The sequence below is a fragment of the Chenopodium album genome, chromosome 9 (genome assembly GCF_948465745.1).
Source record: "Chenopodium album chromosome 9, dcCheAlbu1.1, whole genome shotgun sequence".
NCBI classification, from domain to species: Eukaryota; Viridiplantae; Streptophyta; class Magnoliopsida; order Caryophyllales; family Amaranthaceae; genus Chenopodium; species Chenopodium album.
This window is the reverse complement of record NC_137842.1, coordinates 71898836-71921433: the sequence shown is the minus strand read 5'-3', so window position 1 is coordinate 71921433 and position 22598 is coordinate 71898836. Positions and strand designations below refer to the sequence as shown.

The 22598-nt window shown below is 35.4% G+C and overlaps 2 protein-coding genes across 3 annotated transcripts; one reads left to right on the top strand and one right to left on the bottom strand.

Annotated features, from left to right (window-relative positions):
* The first annotated feature begins 1166 nt into the window (after positions 1-1166).
* Positions 1167-9776, top strand: LOC145559181 (oligopeptide transporter 4-like). Its single transcript, XM_081620611.1, has 6 exons — positions 1167-1756; positions 3648-3745; positions 6207-6779; positions 7473-7725; positions 8545-8727; positions 8895-9776. The coding sequence occupies exons 1-6, from the start codon at positions 1241-1243 to the stop codon at positions 9507-9509; spliced, it is 2238 nt and encodes a 745-aa protein (XP_081476737.1). The 5' UTR covers positions 1167-1240; the 3' UTR covers positions 9510-9776.
* Positions 7570-22567, bottom strand: LOC145559182 (uncharacterized). Of its 2 annotated transcripts, none has more exons than XM_081620613.1 (9): positions 22228-22567; positions 13037-13138; positions 12767-12932; positions 12494-12625; positions 11388-11522; positions 11031-11113; positions 10473-10566; positions 10253-10347; positions 7570-7708 (listed from the first exon to the last, which is right to left on the bottom strand). In XM_081620613.1, exons 1-8 carry the CDS (start codon positions 22479-22481, stop codon positions 10255-10257), a joined length of 1059 nt encoding a protein of 352 aa, XP_081476739.1. In that variant the 5' UTR covers positions 22482-22567; the 3' UTR covers positions 7570-7708; positions 10253-10254. The 2 variants fall into 2 exon arrangements, with proteins under 2 accessions (XP_081476739.1, XP_081476738.1); XM_081620612.1 differs by having other exon boundaries at positions 12494-12673; positions 22228-22566.
* Positions 22568-22598: the final 31 nt, after the last annotated feature.

Here is a 22598-nt window from a genome sequence, read left to right as displayed (position 1 = left end):
ATTATTTAAATGAAAAGGATATTATCATAAGGTACTAATATTACACACTCTTTTAACCTTGCATTATACTCTATACGATTCTTAAGTTTCTCACTTTCTCAGCATATATATTACAGTATTATATATTACTTCGTATTATTTAAATTTTTGAAGAATAAGTAATTAAGTACATCTTATAATTCTATCATCAAAGTTGCGTGGCCATATTATCGCGTCCATTTTTACCCGTAACAAATAAGGTTTTTTTTTTTTTTGTTAGTGATCCATACACGAGAACATAAAATCACTTTTAAAACTTAAAAAAATCTCTTTATACTAGCTGTGTGCTAGTACGATGTCATGAGTTCATTAAGTATATTACCCTTATTCTTATTATGAATATGAAAATATCTTGGCTTCTTTTTTGAAAGACCAACCCAACTTATTGTAAATTTGTAATACTGTGACCTGTGGGACAGTGGGAGTGTCCCATATACAAATAGTAGAGAGGCTATTTTTGTCCCTTCATGTATGTGCAAGTTGTAGGCCGGAAATCAATTAAGTTTTAGCTGAATTTTCAAAATTTCTCCTCTTTTTAGTGGCCCCCCAAAACCAAAACTTTAATTTCTTTAATGCATCCATGTTTTTTAATTCATACACACTCATTCATCATTATTATAAGCAACCCTTTTTCCCACTTACATCATTTTCTAATTTGTTGTTTCTTCGGCCTCAATTTACTTGCTCCATAATTATTTTACACAGGGTGTTATTATAAAACCTAGTTTGATTAAGAGAAAATTTTCTTAAAGAAAAAACATAAAAGCGAAACAAATAAATTGAGACAGGCCAAATAAAAAAAATCAGAGTAGTAAATTGAGGCGAGAAATCACATACATTCACTAGAGTGTTTTCTTTTTTTGTTTTCCCTAAAATATCCTTTTGTTAATACTCCTAGAAAACAAGATATGTTCATCCACAAATAGATATATATAGTTCTCTCCTCAACATTTTTTTACCAATTAATAAAAAGTCAACATAACCCACCTATATAATCTTCCCTAACTGTTGGCATTTTATCTTAATTTATATAGTAGCATTTAAAATAATAGCTGTCATTTATCATCCATTTCTTCAAAAAAATCCAACTTCACCTTGCCACCTTATATAAAAACTATTACATATTCTAGTGAGGCTTACCAATTTCAAAAGTCTTTTTTTCTCCTCTCTAAATTTTGTGCTAGCTACTCCATTTCCTCCCATGGGTTCCTTTGAACTCCAAACCCACCAACCCGACCTAGAGAAACCCAAACCCGACCTGAGCGACGACGATATCTCCCCAATCGAGGAGGTACGTCTAACCGTCACGAACACCGATGACCCAAACCTACCCGTATGGACCTTCCGTATGTGGTTCTTGGGCCTACTTTCTTGTGGGCTACTTTCATTTCTTAACCAATTTTTTTCTTATAGGACTGAACCCCTTATTATAACACAAATCACGGTCCAAGTAGCCACCCTACCCATTGGTCATCTAATGGCTCGAATCCTACCCCAGACCCAGTTTCGTATCCCCGGGTTCGGACCCCGGTCATTTTCACTTAACCCGGGTCCGTTTAACGTGAAAGAACATGTGTTAATAACCATATTTGCTAATGCTGGTAGTGCTTTTGGTAATGGATCAGCTTACGCTGTTGGTATTGTCAATATTATTAAGGCGTTTTATAAACGAAATATCTCATTTTTGGCTGCTTGGATCCTCATTATTACTACTCAGGTATGTATTAATCATCCATTATTATATTTTATGCTCATACAGTTGTCGTGTCGTGTCATACATACGTACGTGTATAAATAAATAAAGATTATCATTAATAATTCACGAAACTAACCGTGACAAAATTACTGTCACTTGTTATTATGTTATTAATACTTATTATGCATAAGTTATAGTAAATCAAAGTTGTCATTATAATTATAATTCTTTCAAATTCATATGATAAGATTTGAGAAATGAACCTTCACATGTGCATGAGCAGTAGTGAACAATTATAAATAGAGGTGGCTAGTCGGTGACTCAGTGAGCTCATTATTGTCATATGTGAGGCTCGCTTTTTTTAATTATTAAATATACTGATATGCTACCTCCGTATTATTTGCAACGGTTTGACATATAGTAGAAAGAAAAAATGTCTAATAGTTTCAAATAATTTTGGCAAATGGCTGTTGGCGGTTGGCTGTTGTCTGGTTCACTTGGTTTGTTTGACCAGCTGGTATGTTTAATTTGGCTGTTTATAATGGCTTTTGAAATTGGCTGTTAAAGCTGGCTGTTTATAAAAATGTTTGGTAAATTAATTGTTGGTAGTTGGCTGTTTATTAGATAATTTGTGGGCCAACAAGCCAAAAGCCAACAAAAAAGCTACTCAAAGCAGCTTCTTCATTTTGGCTTAAAAGCCAGCTTTTTCACTGGCTAAAAAGTCAATTACCAAACACATTTTTTGGCTGTTTGACCTCATAAAAAAGCCAAAAGCTAACCAAAAAGCCACCAAAAAACTATTTACCAAACATGGCCAATATGAAACGGAGGTGGTACAAGTACAATTAACAACCTAAGAACAAAATTAGTTGATGTTTTTAATTTACCTTTTTAATAAACTTTATGCAAGAAGTATGTGAAACTAGTGAAAGTGAAAAAAAGCTAAGAGTAAAAAATTCTTATATATAAATCTAGAAAGATTAAGTTGTCCCATTTGATAAAGGTGTGAAAAGGAAAAGCCTGCTAAAAGTGGAAAGTAAGTGACGTGTCTTCAAGAAAACAATACAAAAGAAAATACCTTCTTCAAGGGTTTAGGGAAGGGAAGGGGTGATGATTATGGATTGGAAGGAATCAAATTAAGAAGAAATAAAAGGTTAAATACATCTTTTTTTTCATTAATTAGGTTATATGATTAATATTGTACTTTATTTTAATACATGCCACTTTGTTTTGTCTTAATGTTAAATGTTGTATATATCATGCATTCATGCCTGTTATCGTAATTTTTTTTGTCTAAGATATTGCACTACGTACGTATACATCATGCATGTTATTGTAATAATTGAATACGAATTATATATATAAATACGGAGTATTACATAAGAAAAAAAATAAAAAATAAAAAATAAGCGAATACCAAAGAGGAGTTTTAAGTAAAGCAGAGTGACATGACTTTTCTCACTAATATACTTGATTTAGTTTAGAGTTTAGACTGACTATTGAATAATCTATAATGGTGGTATACAACGTAGAAGTATAAAATTCTCCTAAATTAAGTCCGAATTCCAGAAATTATGAATTATACACCCATATAATACAAGTTAATTTTCGATCAGTAGTACAATTATGAATTATACACTCATATAATCATACTTATGATTTTATGAACTTATCAATTAGTGAATTATTGGTTATAATTAAAAGAAAGTGACGTGGTCCATCTTGGTGATTGTTTTCTTAGGATGACTTAAGGAATTAATTAACTATTTATATATATATACAAGTATATAATTTTTTTTTAAAAAATACATTATTGTACTGTACGCTCAAATGTATATTGGAAAATAATAGGATAAAATTATTAGTAACTTAAAATTATTATGCCTAATTAATCAATTATATTCCTCTTCAGGTATTGGGTTACGGTTGGGCAGGTTTAATGAGGAAGTACGTAGTGGAGCCTGCTCATATGTGGTGGCCAAACACTCTTGTCCAAGTCTCTCTTTTCAGGCAAGTGGTTTAATTATCAATATTAAAAAGTGTTCGTTTCCTTAGTACTATTATTAATGGCTAATTGAAGACGTTAAATACAATTGTATTGTGTGAATTAGAAGGAATAGGAAACTTGTATAAAAAGGAGGTGAGAAATAGTAAGCCAACTTGATAAGAAGGTGGTTGATTAATTTCTTTCCTCTTATTTTATACTAGTCTCATCATTATCTTGGTGAGAAATGGCTCACAAAGCATTTATTAAAATAAAGTAATTACTACTATATAGAATTAATTTTTTAATTACCCCATAAATTAATGTTGGAAAAGAAGAGTAAAAAGATAAGTCCATATACAAAAATGTATTTGTTTAGTTTAATGGACAATCTCATATTGAGTAAAATTTCTAACCTAGGTGATGGCGACCTTGACATAAATGTATATAGATTCATTAAACTCTTCTTAAAAGTAGTACTATTCCGAAGAAACCACAACATCAGAAAATTCAAAATATTGCATCAAAGTAACATCAATACTCAAGACTTCATTTATGGTGATTTTAGAGGGAAAATGCACTAAAAAGGGCATTCATGAGATGGTATGAGAGTTGCACTAAAAAGGTGATTTTAGAGGGAAAATGCACTAAAAATGCACTAAAAAAATGCACTAAAAAGGGCATTTATGGTGATTTTAGAGGGAAAATGCACTAAAAAGACCATTACCCCAATAATTGATGTTCCTAAAATTAGTACCATCCATTCTATTTAAAATAGAAATAAAGACGTATGAGAGTTGCAATGGTTACAATTTTATATAAAGTACAAATTTTACACCATATAAAAATTAAAATATTGGTTGCCTCATCGCTTTCCATCTATATGATTATGGCCAGGCATCATCGATTACGACCTCTTGCGATAGGCAACAAAATAGAGACTAGTTTTATACTATACTGTATTATGCCATGTTCGCTTCAATTGATATCTAAAATAAAGTAAATTGTAAAGTGATTTAAACTTACTACAAAATACGAAGTAATTACATATTGACACATTTTTCCTCAAAGTTACGCGTTAAAACAGAGAAATATCATATCAAGATTGCAATAATCCCCCTTGAAAAGTGTGGAGAAAATCACATTGAAATGAGGTATAAAATAGAGAAGAGGACATTCAATCAATTTTAGGGGGTAAAACAAAGACAAAATATACTAGCATGCGAAGGACTGCAGCAGCAGAAGACGGTGGGAAAAGATGATAATAGTAACAAATTAGCATCTTGTACACTGGTTACTAAAATTGGCTGTTACTGCTTGATCGCTTCTAGCAATTCTAGGCCATGGTCCATGAGATATCACTCTCATATTTGGTCCACTTTCATGGCTTCATGAGAAGCTTATCAAATCCAAAACGTAATTCAAATGATCTACAATCTACTTAAAAATTATGTACACAATTAAATGTTAAAAACTAACCCGACTTAAAACAAAGTGACCCATTCCACAAAATAACTTGCAACCGTTAGGTTGGACTGAAACTCATATTCTGGTAATTGAGGTCGGTTTAACCGACAAACGGAAGTTATCTCTTTATTTGATTAGATACTTGGAAAGATAGTCCTCGGATTATCCCTATCAGCATAACATGATAAGAAATAATATATCAAGTTGTGAAAATGCAAATTAATGAATTGACATCAGTCTAACATGGCCGCATGCCAAACTAATGACAATTTACACACAAAGTTGTAGTAAAAGCAACATGTTTATATTGTATAGACGTTTATGGTATAGTGCATAGTTCTTCCAAAAATTGTTATTGATAGAAGTGGACAATGCACTAGATTCATGTCAAGGTCTAGTTTGACGGCTATGACCCAAAGCCACTTACCAAATCGTCCAAATATTCAAAACTGAAGAAAAAACTTTAAAATGTTTTCACATGGACATGTGAGCAACTGTTTACTGAATTACTGCTAATATGTAAGCATAAACACTAAGCTTGCGAAGATTATGCATGTATGGGTCAGGAGGAAGTATGAATGAATATCCATGATTCCGAGACCATTTAATCAAGAAAGCTTCTGTATTATACCCAATCAACTCTGATATAAAGTATGTATCAGTGTCGTGATCCCGGTTCCAAATATATGTAATGGAAGGTTGCTTTGTGATGCACCCGCTGCGAAAGAAACGAAGCAATCTACACCATATTGCAGTACCATAAGCGCTTGAACAGATAATCACATAATCATAAGCAGCAAATCTGCATCCAAATAAGTGAACAACGCGTTTAGTTTATCTTTCTTTTATTATGAAAATAAAATTGTTAGCAATCTAAGTACCATATTAATCCAAACAACCAACTCTACTTCTGAAACAACAAAATATTTCAACTGCAGCTGATCAATCAGCAAAGTAAGTTTGAACAAAATATAAGGATGTCTATCCTAACATAACTACTGGTTTTTCAATTTTATGCAGGGCCTTGCATGAAAAGGATGACAAAGATGAAAGACGCACATCAAGGGCAAAGTTCTTCCTGATTGCACTAACATGCAGCTTTGTGTGGTACGCAGTCCCAGGTTACTTGTTCTCAACTCTCACAAGCATATCATGGGTCTGCTGGGTATTCTCCAGATCTGTTACTGCCCAACAGCTAGGCTCAGGCATGAAAGGCCTTGGTCTTGGAGCCATAACACTAGACTGGTCTGCTGTAGCCTCCTTTTTACTTAGCCCCCTCATAACCCCATTCTTCGCCATTGCAAATGTGTGCGTAGGTTATGTTCTGATAATATATATCTTCATGCCCATTGCATACTGGGGACTGGACTTGTATAGTGCTCGCAAGTTTCCCATTTTCTCCTCACATTTATTCTCAGCTGATGGTCAAATATATAATATATCAGCAATAGTCAATGACCAATTTGAGTTAGATCAGACACAATATGCAAAGCAAGGACAGATCCACATGAGCACATTTTTTGCTCTAACTTATGGCTTTGGCTTCGCAACCATAGCTGCCACTCTTACTCATGTGGGTTTCTTTCACGGAAGGTAATATTATTACTCAACTCTTGTGGATTCTTTTTTTTTTTTACTAGATTTGTTCTTATAATTAAATCTCTCCTTAAACCAAGCATGCTGCATTAAGACTGGTAATTCAGTGTGGGTTCAACTTTGTGATTATTAGTGAAATCAGGCAATAATAATTTAATTAAACAGATTTGTTCAAATAATGTAAGCTCTCCTTCTAAGACAAAAAAAGACATGCTGCATTAAGACATCGTAAATTTTTAAACAGATTTGTTCTGAATTTCTGATAATTAAATCTCTCCAAATAACACAAACAAGATATGCTGCATCAAGACTGAAAGTTTAGTGTGGGTCAACTTTGTGATAGTGGAATTAAGCAATCATAATTTTTGTCAATAAAAAGCCAGTTATTAAAGTCCTGCTCATTGGGCTTATGGAACTGGCTTTGAGTCTTGCTCATTGGGTTTATTAACTCCAGGCTTATAATTATTGTCACTTCTAGCTGGAATTTTGCAGAGTAATAAGATTAAACATTGGGACTTTGGGAGAAAAGAATCTTACAAGAACATTTAGCATATAAAAGGAGAAAGTTTGAATTTGGCCCTTATACTCAAACAAATAAGAATAATTTTTGAAATGTATTTCCCCCAGTATAAGAATGACAACAGTCATGGTATGTCTAATCTGACTTGTGGTAAATTGTTCAACAAACAGGGAGATCTATGAAAGGTACCAAGCATCATACAAAAGCAAGGAGGATATTCATACGAAACTAATGAAAAACTATAAAGACATACCAGCATGGTGGTTCTACGCTCTTCTTGGGTTGACAATAACAATTTCTTTTCTGCTCTCTATCTTCTTGAAAGAACAAGTTCAGATTCCTTGGTGGGCTCTCCTCTTTGCTTGTGGCATTGCATTCATATTCACTCTCCCCATCAGCATCATAACTGCCACAACAAACGTGGTAAGTGGTAGCATACTCCAGCATCTCAATAATTCTCTGCAATTAAAAAGTATTTACTCCATATCTCTCTTTAATTTTAAGCATAATAATTCACTGATTATTTCCTGAATGCCAACATCAATACTGAGTTGTGTCTCAATTTCATGTCATTCATCGTAACTTCACAAGACTTTGCAATTCACTAAACCAAGCTTGTAAGTTACCAAACCCAAAAGAAAGATATATTTTTGTCCTAAACAGTAACCGTGCGTTTGAGGATTTTACAATGACCCAGCTTTTTTTGGACATATAATCTTATAAGAAAACATAAGGTCAAAGTGATTCACTGATGTATAAGTTCTGAAACACTTCTTTCATGAGGAACCACCTTCGTTGGACTTAAAAACAGAGAAAATTGCATAAGAAAACAATTTAGTAACAAACTACATGGAAATGTAAAAATAACAAAACACAATCCAGTAGCCAGTTAGCTTGGGAAGTTGGAAAGGTAGGCTTCTTTCATAGTTTCATATTCCTTTTGCCTCTAAATTAATATCACGCTAACTTTTCATGATCTCCAAGGCCAAACTTTGACCATTATTGTTGGTAATTCTATACTACTATTAGTAAACTTTATTATAACATATCATAATATACCTAACTAGATTACTTCCATATCATTATAGCATATATTGCATAAAAAACCCAAGTCAAAGTCTAAGCTCAGACCTTAGAAATTCAAGAGTGTGCAGTGAAATAGAAGCAACCTCTTCCTATGAGAATATCAAATTTATCCACACAACCACCTATATAACCCGTCTTTTTTCATGCTATCTGCAGACACCAGGACTGAACATAATAACAGAGTATGTTATGGGCCTCATATTACCAGGAAAACCAATTGCCAACGTATGCTTCAAGGTTTATGGTTATATGAGCATGTCGCAAGCTGTTTCTTTCCTCAGTGATTTCAAGCTAGGCCACTACATGAAGATCCCACCAAGATCAATGTTTTTGGTTCAGGTATACTTCTCACCAAGTTAGTAACATGGACTCTACCAGCCATATCCCACACTTAAGTCAGACTGCAGCTACTCAAGCATTTTCAGAATCATTTACAATTAATTCCTGCTTTATTTATCGATAACATCATATCTTACTACAGTAAACCTCTTTATATGACCTGCCAGTTCATAGGAACCATTTTTGCTGGTACCATCAACATTTCAGTAGCGTGGTGGTTGCTCAACTCAATTCATAATATATGCGAGGACAGTCTGCTTCCAGCTGATAGCCCTTGGACTTGTCCTGGTGACCGTGTATTTTTTGATGCTTCTGTCATATGGGGCTTGGTTGGTCCTAGGAGAATTTTTGGAGATCTTGGAACTTACAAAGCTATGAACTGGTTCTTTGTAGGAGGGGCAATAGGACCAATAATAGTTTGGCTCTTTCACAAGGCATTCCCTGAAAAGTCATGGATACCACTAATTAACCTGCCTGTCCTTCTTGGGGCTACAGCCTATATGCCACCAGCAACAACTGTAAACTATAATGCCTGGATCATAGTTGGAACAATTTTCAACTTCTTTGTCTTCCGTTACAGAAAGCATTGGTGGCAGAGATACAATTACATTCTTTCAGCAGCTTTGGATGCTGGGGTTGCCTTCATGGGAGTTCTGTTATATTTCTCACTAGGAGTGGAAAATAAAAGCTTGAACTGGTGGGGTACAAATAGTGAGCACTGCAGTTTGGCAACATGTCCAACAGCTAAAGGCATAGTGGTTGATGGATGCCCTATTTACTAGTTCTTTTACATCTATGATAGATTTGTTTGACAGGATTTAGTGTAATAGCTTGAGATTGTGAATACTTATGACCAAAAAAGGGGAAAGAACCCAAGTGCATTATTAACATTCACACCTCAATTTTAGATGTTAGCAACAGAGCAATATTACTTCAGTAAAGCATAGAGCCATGGAGAAATTTGATACCATGTGTAATCTAATTTGAATGTCTCCCTGAGCATCTTAAACAGATTTCTAAATTCTGGTGAAAGATATTTGAGAAAGTTATATGGAAATTTCCATTTGTTTAGGAAGCACAGATTGTAAAATCCAAAATAGAAGATTAGAAATTAGGTAGAACGTAAAAGAGGTATAAAAATAACTCCAATGGCAGTCAAACTGCCAAAGGCCATTAATAAATTTATTATTTTGAGTAAATGCAAGTTGCCAACAAGTAAAAGAATAAAGGGGGGCAACCATTTCAAAGCCTATAATAGCAAAAAAGAATGTTCATTGTATAAAGATTCACGACTCATAAATAAGAAGTGACATGACTTGACTTTAGCCATTTTCTTAACTCCCGAGAACTCAAATTAACGAGGGAGAATTTTGGGACTATAATAGCAAGATATTACTATTTTTAAAAAGGTGGCAGCTTCCTTAGACACCATGAAACAGTATTTGCGACAAATGTAACTATTAATTCCAGACAGAATAATGACAACATTTATACGTAAATGATGTAAGTAATACGATGTACTTACAATCAACTTGATAAATTGACCGAGAGCCACTGGTTATATTCATCCATCCTTATGATGAAGGAGCTAGAACTAGGCGAACCTCCACCGCCATAGGCCTACAGGATAAAGGAGCAAAAATGCTAATGAGAAATGACAGTGCTTCTTCTCAAGCATCCAAAGAGAATGAGAAACTCAAATTAGGAAAGGGAAAGTGACTAGAACACAATGATTAAAGTGACACCTTCGCAATCTCTGAGGTGTCTGTATTTCCATCCATACTTCTCAGACACATTTTCAAGTTCTTACGTTGCATAAAGACAACAGCTCCTACAGGCCTGGGCAAAAAGAAATATCAGAAGATTACAATGAATAAGAGTAATTCCTGGGTGCAGAATAATAACAATATGATCAAGAAATTTCCAGTGCAGCTAACAATTAAAAGCAATATCGTTTTTCTGTATAAGAATCAAGAGCAAAAAAAACATGTCTTAATATAATTAAAAGCAGAGGAGTATTCTAATCAGAACAGTCAATTCTTATCCCCAAAATTCTATTGTAAATTTTGATTAATGTAATTTTTTTATTTTTTTTTTAAATTTTAAGTATAATACAAACTATATAGTAACGAGAAAAACAATTTTGATGAAGGCCTACTGGTCAAGCTGTGTCGTACCCCTTTCAAAACTTGGCCTGTGCATAGCATTATAGCATACAACTTTGCCTCTCATTGGCTCATGCCCTTGCTATAATGTAAACATCTACCATAGGTCGCCAGTTTTACAAGTTTTGGATAAGTTACCTTAAGCCAGCTGCAGCACTCCTTAAACTAAGTTCTTTCCCAATTTCATCACTGAGGTCTGGATTGCTATCAGCTCTTACTCCCTGATAAATAAACATAATAAATAATGTAATTTATAAGGAGACATAAGTCCCCCCCCCCCCCCAAAAAAAAAAAAGAAAAAAAAAAAGAGGGGGGGGGGGGGGTATGGTTTGGACTTAAAACAATGATTATATCTTATTGATGAAATCATTGAAGAAATTTTACAATTTTTATTTTTTTGGAATCAGCAGAGGGAATCAGGTAGCAAGAGGGGGAAAAAAAAAAAAACTGTCAGATAATACAGATTTAAAAGCATGCAATCTGTCAAAAACTTACCAGGCACTCCCCATAGAATCCTCGACCTAGCCGAAGTTTAAAAGATTTTTCTAGAAACACTTTTGCAGCATCCTTTTGAGCTGAAATTTCAGAGTTTCCCTTGGTTAGCAGCGCCTTTACATTCATCTCCAATAGCTGCATTCAGGTGGTAATTAACGAATTATTCAAAGAAGGGAAACACACACACACACACACACACATGATCAAATTCATATAATGTCATCAAGCCCAATAATGCCACTCATTACTACATTCACTGATTAAGGTATTCGATGCTGTTTTGGAAGCCTAACAAATAACAAGCTTGATGTAAATGCAAGAACTGACACAAAAGATACCTTCAGGCAAAGAATGACTTTATTAATATTTACAAGGAAAAGAAGTGCATTTAAGTGTTTATTAGGAAGATCACCAAAGATTGACCCCGATAAAAATGCCACAGATATGATTTTATCAGGCTATTCCAAAAGGCCCTGCTAATAGCATATAAGAAGTATATTCAAATGAAATCTATCATTATTATCCAAACAAGCAAAACCCAGAGAATGGCCAAGCACACCCAATTACAAAGAGACTTTTTCCCCTTATTCTTTCCAAGTTGCACATAGCTAATCTGCAACTGGCACATAGCAGAACATACTAGGCTGGTTTATTCCAACGAACCCAAGCTATCAAAACAAATCTCCCCATAAGCATAGGAGGTCACTGAAGTATAGGCAGGTACTTTATGCAAAGACAAAATCCAGACCATCTCACTAGAGCTTATGCCACCAAACAAACTCTCTTACTTCCATAACATGAAAATGCACATGCATTTCTTGTCAAGAAATCAATAATTTTACATAGGGTGTCCTTCCAAGTAGCAATTTGAATAACTATTGAAGGAGGAGCAATATGCTAGGTCCATATAGTGCTAATAAATATGACTATAATGCGTTGCTCCAACCAGTTTTGACAGAAGCAACTACACCATAAAGACTACATTGCTAGACAGGCGCAACTAATTCAGCTTTTTTCTCAAAGAAAATTTCATAAAAAAGAAAACAAGAAACCCCATGATCAAAGATTATACTTCAACTTTCAAATCCAGATTTTTCCCTACTCACCTGGTCATACATGTGAGGATTGGTGATGCAGTTCAGCTTTGACCTCCATTCTGAAATCCCAATATTGAAAGCCCGAACGTCAGGCAATCTCCATTGGCGTAAATCTCCATCTTCAAGATAGTTCAAGAGTAACTCCATACGACATTGATCATTTGAGTTTAGCAGACCATTAACCAGACCCTGCAAAAGGCAAAGTAAATGATGCTTTCTAATAGAATCAATAATGCATATACGCATAAAGAATATTACAGGGAAACATGTCTATGGACTAACATTTCCATCAGGTGATTTTGTGTATTCAAGCTGGCCAGAAAAATATTCAAAAACAGCCCTTGCACTACTCCTCCCAACATCAACATGAAATGTGAGTTTTCCAGAACAATCCTCAACAGAAGGGATCTTTGGAAGTGTTGAGTTTCTATGATCAAAGCATATCACTCTGGTATCAAAAGTCAGAAAAAACAAAAGGTCAACCTCCCAATTTAAGAAGCCTATCTATACATAATAGAGCAGTCCAACGACGAAGGATTATTTATGGCTTACTTGCATGCTGTCCTCCGCCAAAGCTCAACAGCAAATCCTCTTGGACCAATGAAGTCAAGGAAATAGCATGTCTTGAGTCCTTCATAACACAAATCTTCCACCCTGACATCAGGATTCATCATACACAAAGTTGGTGTAAGAGTAGTAAGACAGTACTTTAGCAAATCATTTGTTAATATTTATAAAGATCTCGGATCTCATAAAAGCCTAATCCCAAAAAAAATGGGGGGGGGGGGGTGGGGGAAGGAAACATTATCAGTTTTTCTTCGGTTACTACACTGTTTTGTAGGTGGAAAGTGAATGGTGGTAATGGAAATAAATTTAAATGTAATTTAGCAGGTATCATCCTAATGTAAATGGAAATTAGTATTTAGTAATAGAGTTGTCAATTCGGGTAAACGGGTCGGATTTGGGTCAGGTAAGAGTGGGTCGGGTCAACTCGAGTCGGGTCAATTCGGATTAATTCCATAACTTATGCGGGTCGGGTTTGGGTTGGGTCATGCTTGAGTCGGGTCATGTCGGGTCATACTTCTTATCAGGTTTGGGTCGGGTTTAGGTCGGGTTAATAACAGGTCGGGTTACATTCGGGTCGGGTGAACAATAGGTTGGGTTTAATTTGGGTTTACACGGGTTAGGGTAATTCTCGGGTTCGAGTCGGGTTCGGTTCAAGTCAATAATTTTGCGGGTTAGAATCAGATCGGGTCATTCTCGGGTTTGAGTCGGGTTCAGTTAAAGTCAATAATTTGTGAATTATAATCAGGTCGGGTCATTTTCAAGTCGGGTCATTCTCGGGTTCAAGTCGGGTTCGGTTCAAGTCAATAATTTGCGAGTTATAACCAGGTTGGGCCGTTTCCAAGTCAGGTCATTCTTGGATTCAAGTCGGGTTGTTCAAGTCAATAATTTGCAGGTTACAATCAGGTCGGGTCATTTCCAAGTCAGGTCATATTCGGGTTCAACTAACTATAAATAGATAATTATGATTTTAGCTATAAAGCTAATTATTTCCTTTGACTATAATATGTATGACAATATACTAGGGAACTATAGTCTATAATTTAGGAAGATAATTATCTTCTTTGACCAATAGAACAAATATATACTATATTTAACTCTTAAATTTGAGGATGATGCTCCTTTCTTTTGCTGGACCGACTTGGTCTCCTTAGACAAAATGCTTTGATCAACAATAATAAGGTGGTCTAAATTGCATTTAAGGTGATTTGAAATCGGGTCAGGAACAATTTGGGTTGAATTTAGGTCAGGTCAATAACAAGTCGTGTTAATTTCGAGTCAGGTTAGTAACAAATCAGGTTGAATTTTTGTGTCGGGTAAGTAATAGGTATATTAAAATTCGGGTAAGGTCAATAACAAGTCGAGTTGAATATAGGTCAGGTCAATAACAAGTCAGGTTGATTTCGGGTCGGGTGTGTAAAAGGTTAGGTTAAATTCGGGTCGGGTTAGGAATGGGTCGGGCTGATTTCAGGTTAGTAACAAGTCGGGTTAAATTCGGGTTTTGACGGGTTAAAACGGGTTAGGGTCAATTTCGGTTCAACTCGGGTTCGGTGCAATTTAATAAAATTGGCCGTTGTAAATCGGTAAATCGGTGCAAGTTGTAAGACGGTAAATTGGTCGTTTAACAGCAAATTGGAGGGTTCCACACACTCAATTGGACTCCCGTCGGATATTAAGGACAATGGTAAACATTTTGGCAATTTTTATTTTCGGACAAAAAAAAGTCAAAAAATTCCAAAATTGAAGGCTAATAACCACGTTTTTTGAGAAATTTTGGAGGTTTCGAAGCCCGGTGTCGAAAAGTCTTGAAATTCTATGGGATACATCTCGGGGTCATATAATGTCGTTTGGAACTATATATGATCATTATTTGTTGTCATAAATGTTCATGGTAGACTTGAATTAATGAAATTGGTGCAAGTTGTAAACCGATAAATTGGTTGTTTGACGGCAAAATGGATGGTTCCACACACCCAATTGGACTCTCGAAATGTATTAGGGACAATGATAAACATTTCGACAATTTTTATTTCCAGGCGAAAAAGATCAAAATATTTCAAAATTGAAGGCTAATCCACGTTTTTTGAAAAATTTTGGAGGTTTCGGGGACCAGTGTGGAAAACTCTTGATATTTTAACGGATACATCTCAGGGTCATATAATGTCGTTTGGAACCATATATGATCATTATAAGTTGTCATAAATGTACGTACTATGCTTGAGTTTATGAAATTCGTGCAAGTTGTAAACCAGTAAACTGGTCGTTTAAAGGCAAATTGGATGGTTCCACCAACCCAATTGGACTCCCGGAAGATATTAGGAACCATGGTAAACATTTCGGCAATTTTTATTTCCGGACGAAAATAAGTCAAAAAATTACAAAATTAAAGACTAATATCTACGCTTTTTGAGAAATTTTAGAAGTTTTAGGGTCCAGTGTCAAAAAGTCTTGAAATTCTAGGGGATACATCTCGGGGTCATATAATGTCGTTTAGAACATATATGATCATTATCTGTTATCACAAATGTTTGTGGTAAGCTTGAGTTAATGAAATCGGTGCAAGTTGTATACCAGGAAATTGGTCGTTTAAAGGCAAATTGGATAGTTCCACCCACCCAATGGGACTCCCAGACAGTATTAGGGATCATGGTAAACATTTCGACAATTTTTATTTACGGGAGAAAAAAAGTTAAAAATTATAAAATTAACGGCTAATATCCACGCTTTTCGAGAAATTTTGGAGGATTCGGGGACCGGTGTCGAAAAGTCTTAAAATTCTAGGGGATACATCTCGGGGTCATATAATGTCGTTTGGAGCCATTTATGATCATTATATGTTGTAATAAATGTTCGTGCTAGGCTTGATTTAATAAAATCGGTGCAAGTTGTAAACCGGTAAATTGGTCGTTTAAAGGCAAATTGGATAGTTCAACCCAACTAATTGAACTCCCGGAGGATATTAGGGACCATATTAAAAACTTCGGCAATTTTTATTTCCGAGAAAAAAAAAAGTCAAAAAATTCCAAAATTGAAAGCTTATATCCACGCTTTTTGAGAAATTTTGGAAGTTTCGGAGCCCGGTGTCGAAAAGTCTTGATATTTTTGGGAATACATATGGGGTCATATAATGCCATTTGGAACCATATATAATCATTATATGTTGTCATAAATGTTCGTGGTATGCTTTAGTTAATGAAATCGTTGCAAGTTGTAAACCGGTAAATTAGCCGTTTAAAAGCAAATTGGAAGGTTCCACCCACCCAATTGGACTTCCGGAGGATAATAGGGACCATGGTAAACATTTCGGCAATTTTTGTTTTCTGACGAAAAAAGTAAAAAAAAAATCCAAAATTGAAGGCTAAGATCCACGTTTTTGAGAAATTTTGCAAGTTTTGAGGTTCGGTGTCGAAAAGCCTTTAAATTTTATGGGGATACATTTCAGGGACATATTATGCCGTTTGGAACCATTTATGTTCATTATATGTTGTCATAAATGTTCGCGGTAGGCTTGATTTAATGAAATCGGTGCAAGTTGTAAACCGGTAAATTAGCTGTTTAAAGGCAAATTGGATAGTTCAACCAACCCAATTGAACTCCCGAGGGGTATTAGGAACCATGGTAAAAATTTCGATAGTTTTTATTTGCGGGCGAAAAAAGTAAATAAATTCAAAAATTGAAGGCTCAACGCTTTTTGAGAAATTTTAGAGGTTTCGCATCAAGGTGTCGAAAGGCCTTGTGATTTTAGGGAATATATCTCGGGGTCATATAATGACGTTTGGAACCACATATAATCATTATATGTTGTCATAAATGTTCGTGGTAGACTTGAGTTTATGAAATCGGTGCAAGTTGTATACCGGTAAATTGGCCGTTTAAAGGCAAATTGAATGGTTCCATCCACCGAATTGAACTCCTGGAGGGTATTAGGGAGTATGATAAACAATTCGGCAATTTTTATTTCCGGGCGAAAAAAGTTGAAAAATTCCAAAATTAAAGGCTTAATATCCACACTTTTTGAGAAATTTTGGAGGTTTCGGGGCCCGGTGTCGAAAAGTCTTGAAATTCTAGGGTATATATTTCGGGGGTCATATAATGCCGTTTGGAATAATATATGACCATTATTTGTTGTCATAAATGTTCGTGGTAGGCTTGAGAAAATGAAATCAGGTAAGTTGTAAACAGATAAATTGGTCGTTTAAAGGCAAATAAGATGGTTCCACCCACCTAATAGGATTTTCGAAGGGTATTAGGGTCCATGTTAAAAAATTTCGTCAATTTTTATTTTCAGGCCAAAAAAAGTCGAAAATTTCCAAAATTGAAGTCTAATATCCACGCTTTTTGAGAAATTTTGGAGGTTTCGTAGTTCGTTGACGAAAAGACTCGAGATTTTAGGGGATACATCTCGGGGTCATATAATGCCGTTTAGAACCATATATAATCATTATATGTTGTCATAAGTGTTACTGGTAGGCTTGAATTAATAAAATCAGTGCAAGTTGTAAATCGGTTAAATGGTCGTTTAAAGGCAAATTGGTTGGTTCAACCTACCCAATTGGAAACCCGGAGGGTATTAGAGAGCATGGTAAACATTTCGGCAATTTTTATTTTAGGGCGAAAAAAGTCAAAAAATTCAAAAATTGAAGGCTAATATCCACGCTTTTTTAGAAATTTTGGAGTATTCGAAGCCCGGTGTATAAAAGTTTAGAAATTCTAGGGAATACATCTCTTGGTCATATAATGTCATTTGGACCCATATATGATAATTATTTGTTGTGATAAATGTTCGTGGTAGGCTTGAGTTAATGAAATCGGTGCAAGTTATAAACCGGTAAATTGGTCGTTTAAAGAAAAATTAGATAGTTCCACCCACCCAATTTCCCGGGGGGTATTAGGGACCACTATAAACATTTCGGCAATTTTAAATTCCAAAATTGACAGCTAATACCCATGCTTTTTTAGAAATTTCGAAGGTTTCGGGTCCCGGTGTCGAAAAGATATGTGATATTAGAGATACATCTCGGTGTCATATAATGCCGTTTGGAACCATAAATGATCATTATATGTTGTCATAAATGTTCGTGGTAGGCTTGAGTGAATGAAATCGGTGCAATTTGTAAACCGGTAAATTGGCCGTTTAAAGGCAAATTGGATGATTCCACCCACCCAATTGGACTCCCGGAGGGTATTAGAAACCATGGTAAACATTTCGGCAAATTTTATTTCCGGGCGAATAAAAGTCAAAAAATTCCAAAATTAAAGTGAAAAAAAATTCCAAAATTGAAGGCTAATATCCACGCCTTTTTACAAATTTTTTAAGTTTCGGGACACGATGTTCAAAAGGCTTGAGATTTTAGGGGATACATCTCGAGGTCATATAATGTCGTTTGGAATCATATATTATCATTATATGTTGTCATAAATGTTCGTGGTAAGTTTAAATTAATTAAATCGGTGCAAGTTGTAATTCGGTAAATTGGCCGTCTAAAGGCAAATTGGATGGTACCACCCACTCAATTGGACTCACAGAGGGTATAAGGGAACATGATAGGCATTTCGGCAATTTTTATTACCGGGCGAAAAAAAGTTGAAATTTCCAAAATTGAAGGCTAATATCTACACTTTGAGAAATTTTGGAGGTTTTAGGGCTCGGTGTCGAAAAGTCTTGAAATTCTGGGGGATATACCTCGGGGTCATATAATGCCGTTTGGAACCATATATGATCATTATTAGTTGTCATAAATATTCGTGGTAGGCTTGAGTTAATTGAATCGGTGCAAGTTGTAAACCGGTAATTTGTTCGTTTAAAGGCAAATTGGATGGTTCCACCCAGCCAATTAGACTCCTGGAGGGTATTAGAGATCATGGTAAACATTTTGGAAATTTTAATTTTCGGGCGAAAAAAACTTAAAAAAATTCCAAAATTGAAAGCTAATATCCACGATTTTTGAGAAATTTTGGAGGTTTGGAGCCCGGTGTCGAAAAGCCTTTAGATTATAGGGGATACATCTCGGGGTCTTACAATGCCGTTTGGAAGCATATATGATCATTATATGTTGTCATAAATGTTTGTGGTAGACTTGAGTTAATGAAAACGGCGCAAGTTGTAAACCGGTAAATTGGTCGTTTAAACGCAAATTAGATGGTTCCACCCACCCAATTGGACTCCCAAAGGGTATTAAAGACCATAGTAAATATTTCGGCAATTTTTATTTCCGGGCCAAAAAAGAAAAAAAAATCATAAATTGAAGGCTATATCCACATTTTTTGAGAATTTTTGGAGTTTTCGAGGCCCGGTATCGAAAAGTCTTGAAATTCTAGGGAATACATCTCGGGGTCTTACTATGTCGTTTGAAACCATATATGATCATAATTTATTGTAATAAATGTTCGTGGTAGGCTTGTATTAATGAAATCGGTACAAGTTGTAAATCGGTAAATTGGTCGTTTAAAGGCAAATTGGATGGTTTTACCCACCCAATTGGATTTCCGAAGGGTATTAGGGACCATGGTAAACATTCTAGCAATTTTATATCCGGACGAAAAAAAGTCTAAAAATTCCAAAATTGAAGGCTAATATCCATGCTTTTTGAGAAATTTCGATTGTTTCGGGGCCCGGTGTCGAAAAGAATTGAGATTTTATGGAATATATTTCAGGGTCGTATAATGTCGTTTGGAACCATCTATGATCACTATATGTTGTCATAAATGTTAGGCTTGAGTTAATGAAATTGCTGCAAGTTGTAAACCAGAAAATTGGTCGTTTAAAGGCAAATTGGATGGTTCCACCTACCCAATTGGACTCCCGGAAAGTATTAGGGATCATGGTAAACATTTCGGCAATTTTTATTTGCGGGTAATTAAAAGTCAATAAATTCCAAAATTGATGACTAATATCCACGTTTTTTGAGAAATTTTGGAGGTTTTGGGTAGCACTGTCAATTCGGGTAAACGGGTCGGGTTTGGGCCGGTAAGAGATGGTCGGGTCAACTTGGGTCGGGTCAATTCGGATTAATTCCATAACCTATGTGGGTCGTGTTTCGGTTGGGTCATGCTTTAGTCGGGTCACATCGAGTCATACTTCTTATCGTGTTTGGGTCGGGTTAATAACAGGTTGTGTTACATTCGGGTTGGGTGAGCAATAGGTCGGGTTTAATTCGGGTTTTCACGAGTTCAAACGAGTTAGGGTAATTCCCAGGTTCGAGTCAGGTTCGATTCAAGTCAATAATTTGCGAGTTATAATCAGGTCGGGTCATTCTCGGGTTTGAGTCGAGTTCGGTTCAAGTCGATAATTTGCGGGTTATAATCATGTCGGGTCATTTTCAAGTTGAGTCATTCTCGAGTTCAAGTCGGGTTCGGTTCAAGTCAATAATTTGCGGGTTATAATCAGGTTGGGTCATTTTCAATTCAGGTCATTTTTGGATTCGAGTCGGGTTATGTTCAAGTCAATAAATTGCAGGTTACAATCAGGTCGAGTCATTTCCAAGTGGGGTCATATTCGGGTTTAACTAACTATAAATAGACAATTATCATTTTTATCAAACTAATTATTTCCTTTGACTATAATATATATGGGCAATATACTAGGGAACTATAGTCTATAATTTAGGAATATAATTATCTCTTTTGACCATACAACATATATATATATATATATATTTAACTCTTAAATTTGAGGATGATGCTCCTTTCTTTTGCTTGGTTGTACTGACTTGGTCTCCCTAGACAAAATGCTTTGATCAACAATAATAAGGTGGTCTAAATTGCATTTAAGGTGACTTGAAATCAGGAATAATTTGGGTTGAATTTAGGTCGGGTAAATAACAAGTCGTGTTGATTTCGAGTTGGGTTAGTAACAGATCGAGTTAAATTTTTGGGTCAGGTTAGTAATAGGTCTGGTAAAATTCGGGTCGGGTCAGTAACAAGTTGGGTTGAATTTGGGTCAGGTCAATAACAAGTCAGGTTGATTTCGAGTCGCGTTAGGAACGGGTCGGGTTTAATTCAGGTGAGGTTAGTAACAAGTCGGGTTAAATTCGTGTTTTAACGGGTTAAAACGGATTTGGGTCAATTTCGGTTCATGTTAATAATTTACGGGTTACATTCGATTCGGGTTCGGGTCTCACATATTTGGGCAACTCGGGTCTAGGGTTGGTTTCAAGTCGGGTCTAAGGTTGGTTTCAGGTCGGGTTTAAGTCACAATTTTTTCGGGTTCAAATGGGTCGGTTAATAATTGGGTTTGAGTCGGTATTTCGGGTCGAGTCAACTTTTGACATCTTTATTTAATAATACAACCTCATCATCCAACTTGTATTTTTCTTCATAAATTTCCATTACTACCCAATACCATCTCCAAATGATAATGGACGGTAATCAAAATTCATGAAGAAAAGGAGGTACTTCAGTTATGCATAATATTGAAAATTGAGGAAGTATTTTTGGTCACTTTGAATACAAAAAAATAACACGGTTATTATACTGATAAGCAACCAACCAAATAGGCATTGCAGATGTCATATCCATATGTTCCAAATTTCAATCACAATTGGGTCACTTTTGGCATCTACAAATCTACAATAGATGTTTCTTGGACTCTTCATTTTAGCTCAAAGTAACTATGTCGGTTCCTCAATGTTTTTTGGCATATGGAGTGTCCAAGTGTCCTAGAGATTCCAACAGTAATAAGACTAAAACACTGGGACACTCATTTCGGGCCAGAAAAACAATAATTTTTTTTCACAAAATAGCCGAGTCGGATCCTTGGACATGATCACATGAGCCATGATCCATGAAACACCAGAGTCCGAGTAACACAGAAAAATCATCACAGCAAAAATTGGCCTAAAAATGAAGATTGTGTAGAATTAAATGCAAATTACATATCTCATTATTAAATTTCTTATTTTCTCAACAGCTAAAAAAGATTAGCACAAAATTAAAATTACACCAAAAACAAATAAATACAGAGCAGAACACAATTTATCCAGTGATACACATTAATTAGCACAACAATGAACAAATTCAATGCACCTAATTAATCTAGGTCAGAATCATAAATCAGCGAACAAATTCTAAGCGATAATTGCTGATTACACAAGACCTACTTTAATTAATTTAATCAAAGAAATTGCATAATTGTTACAATTAACAACAAAATAGCAGCAAAAATTGAGTGAGAGAAAAACCTGAAAGGAGCAACGGAGGAAAACGGGAGGATGAGGCAAGGACGACGAAGGTGAGAGTGGAAGAGGTGAGCAAAAAGCGCTGAATATGCGCCGGAAAATGAAGGATAGTTGTATAGCGCTATTACCGGCGTTTTCTCTTCGGCGGCTTTTGCGATTGCTTCAAGCGTCGCGTCTGATCGTAGTTGCCGGAGATGCCAGGAATACGCCGGCGACGGTGTGGTTCGCCGGCAGTAACGGAGGAGAGAGATTGGCATTGTACAGAATTTATTTGTATATTGTGTACAGGATACGTTTTAGAACAACTGAACTAATGGCGAGAGTGTTGATTATTAAAAAGTAAAGAGTACGAGTAACTAAACGAGTTTATCATC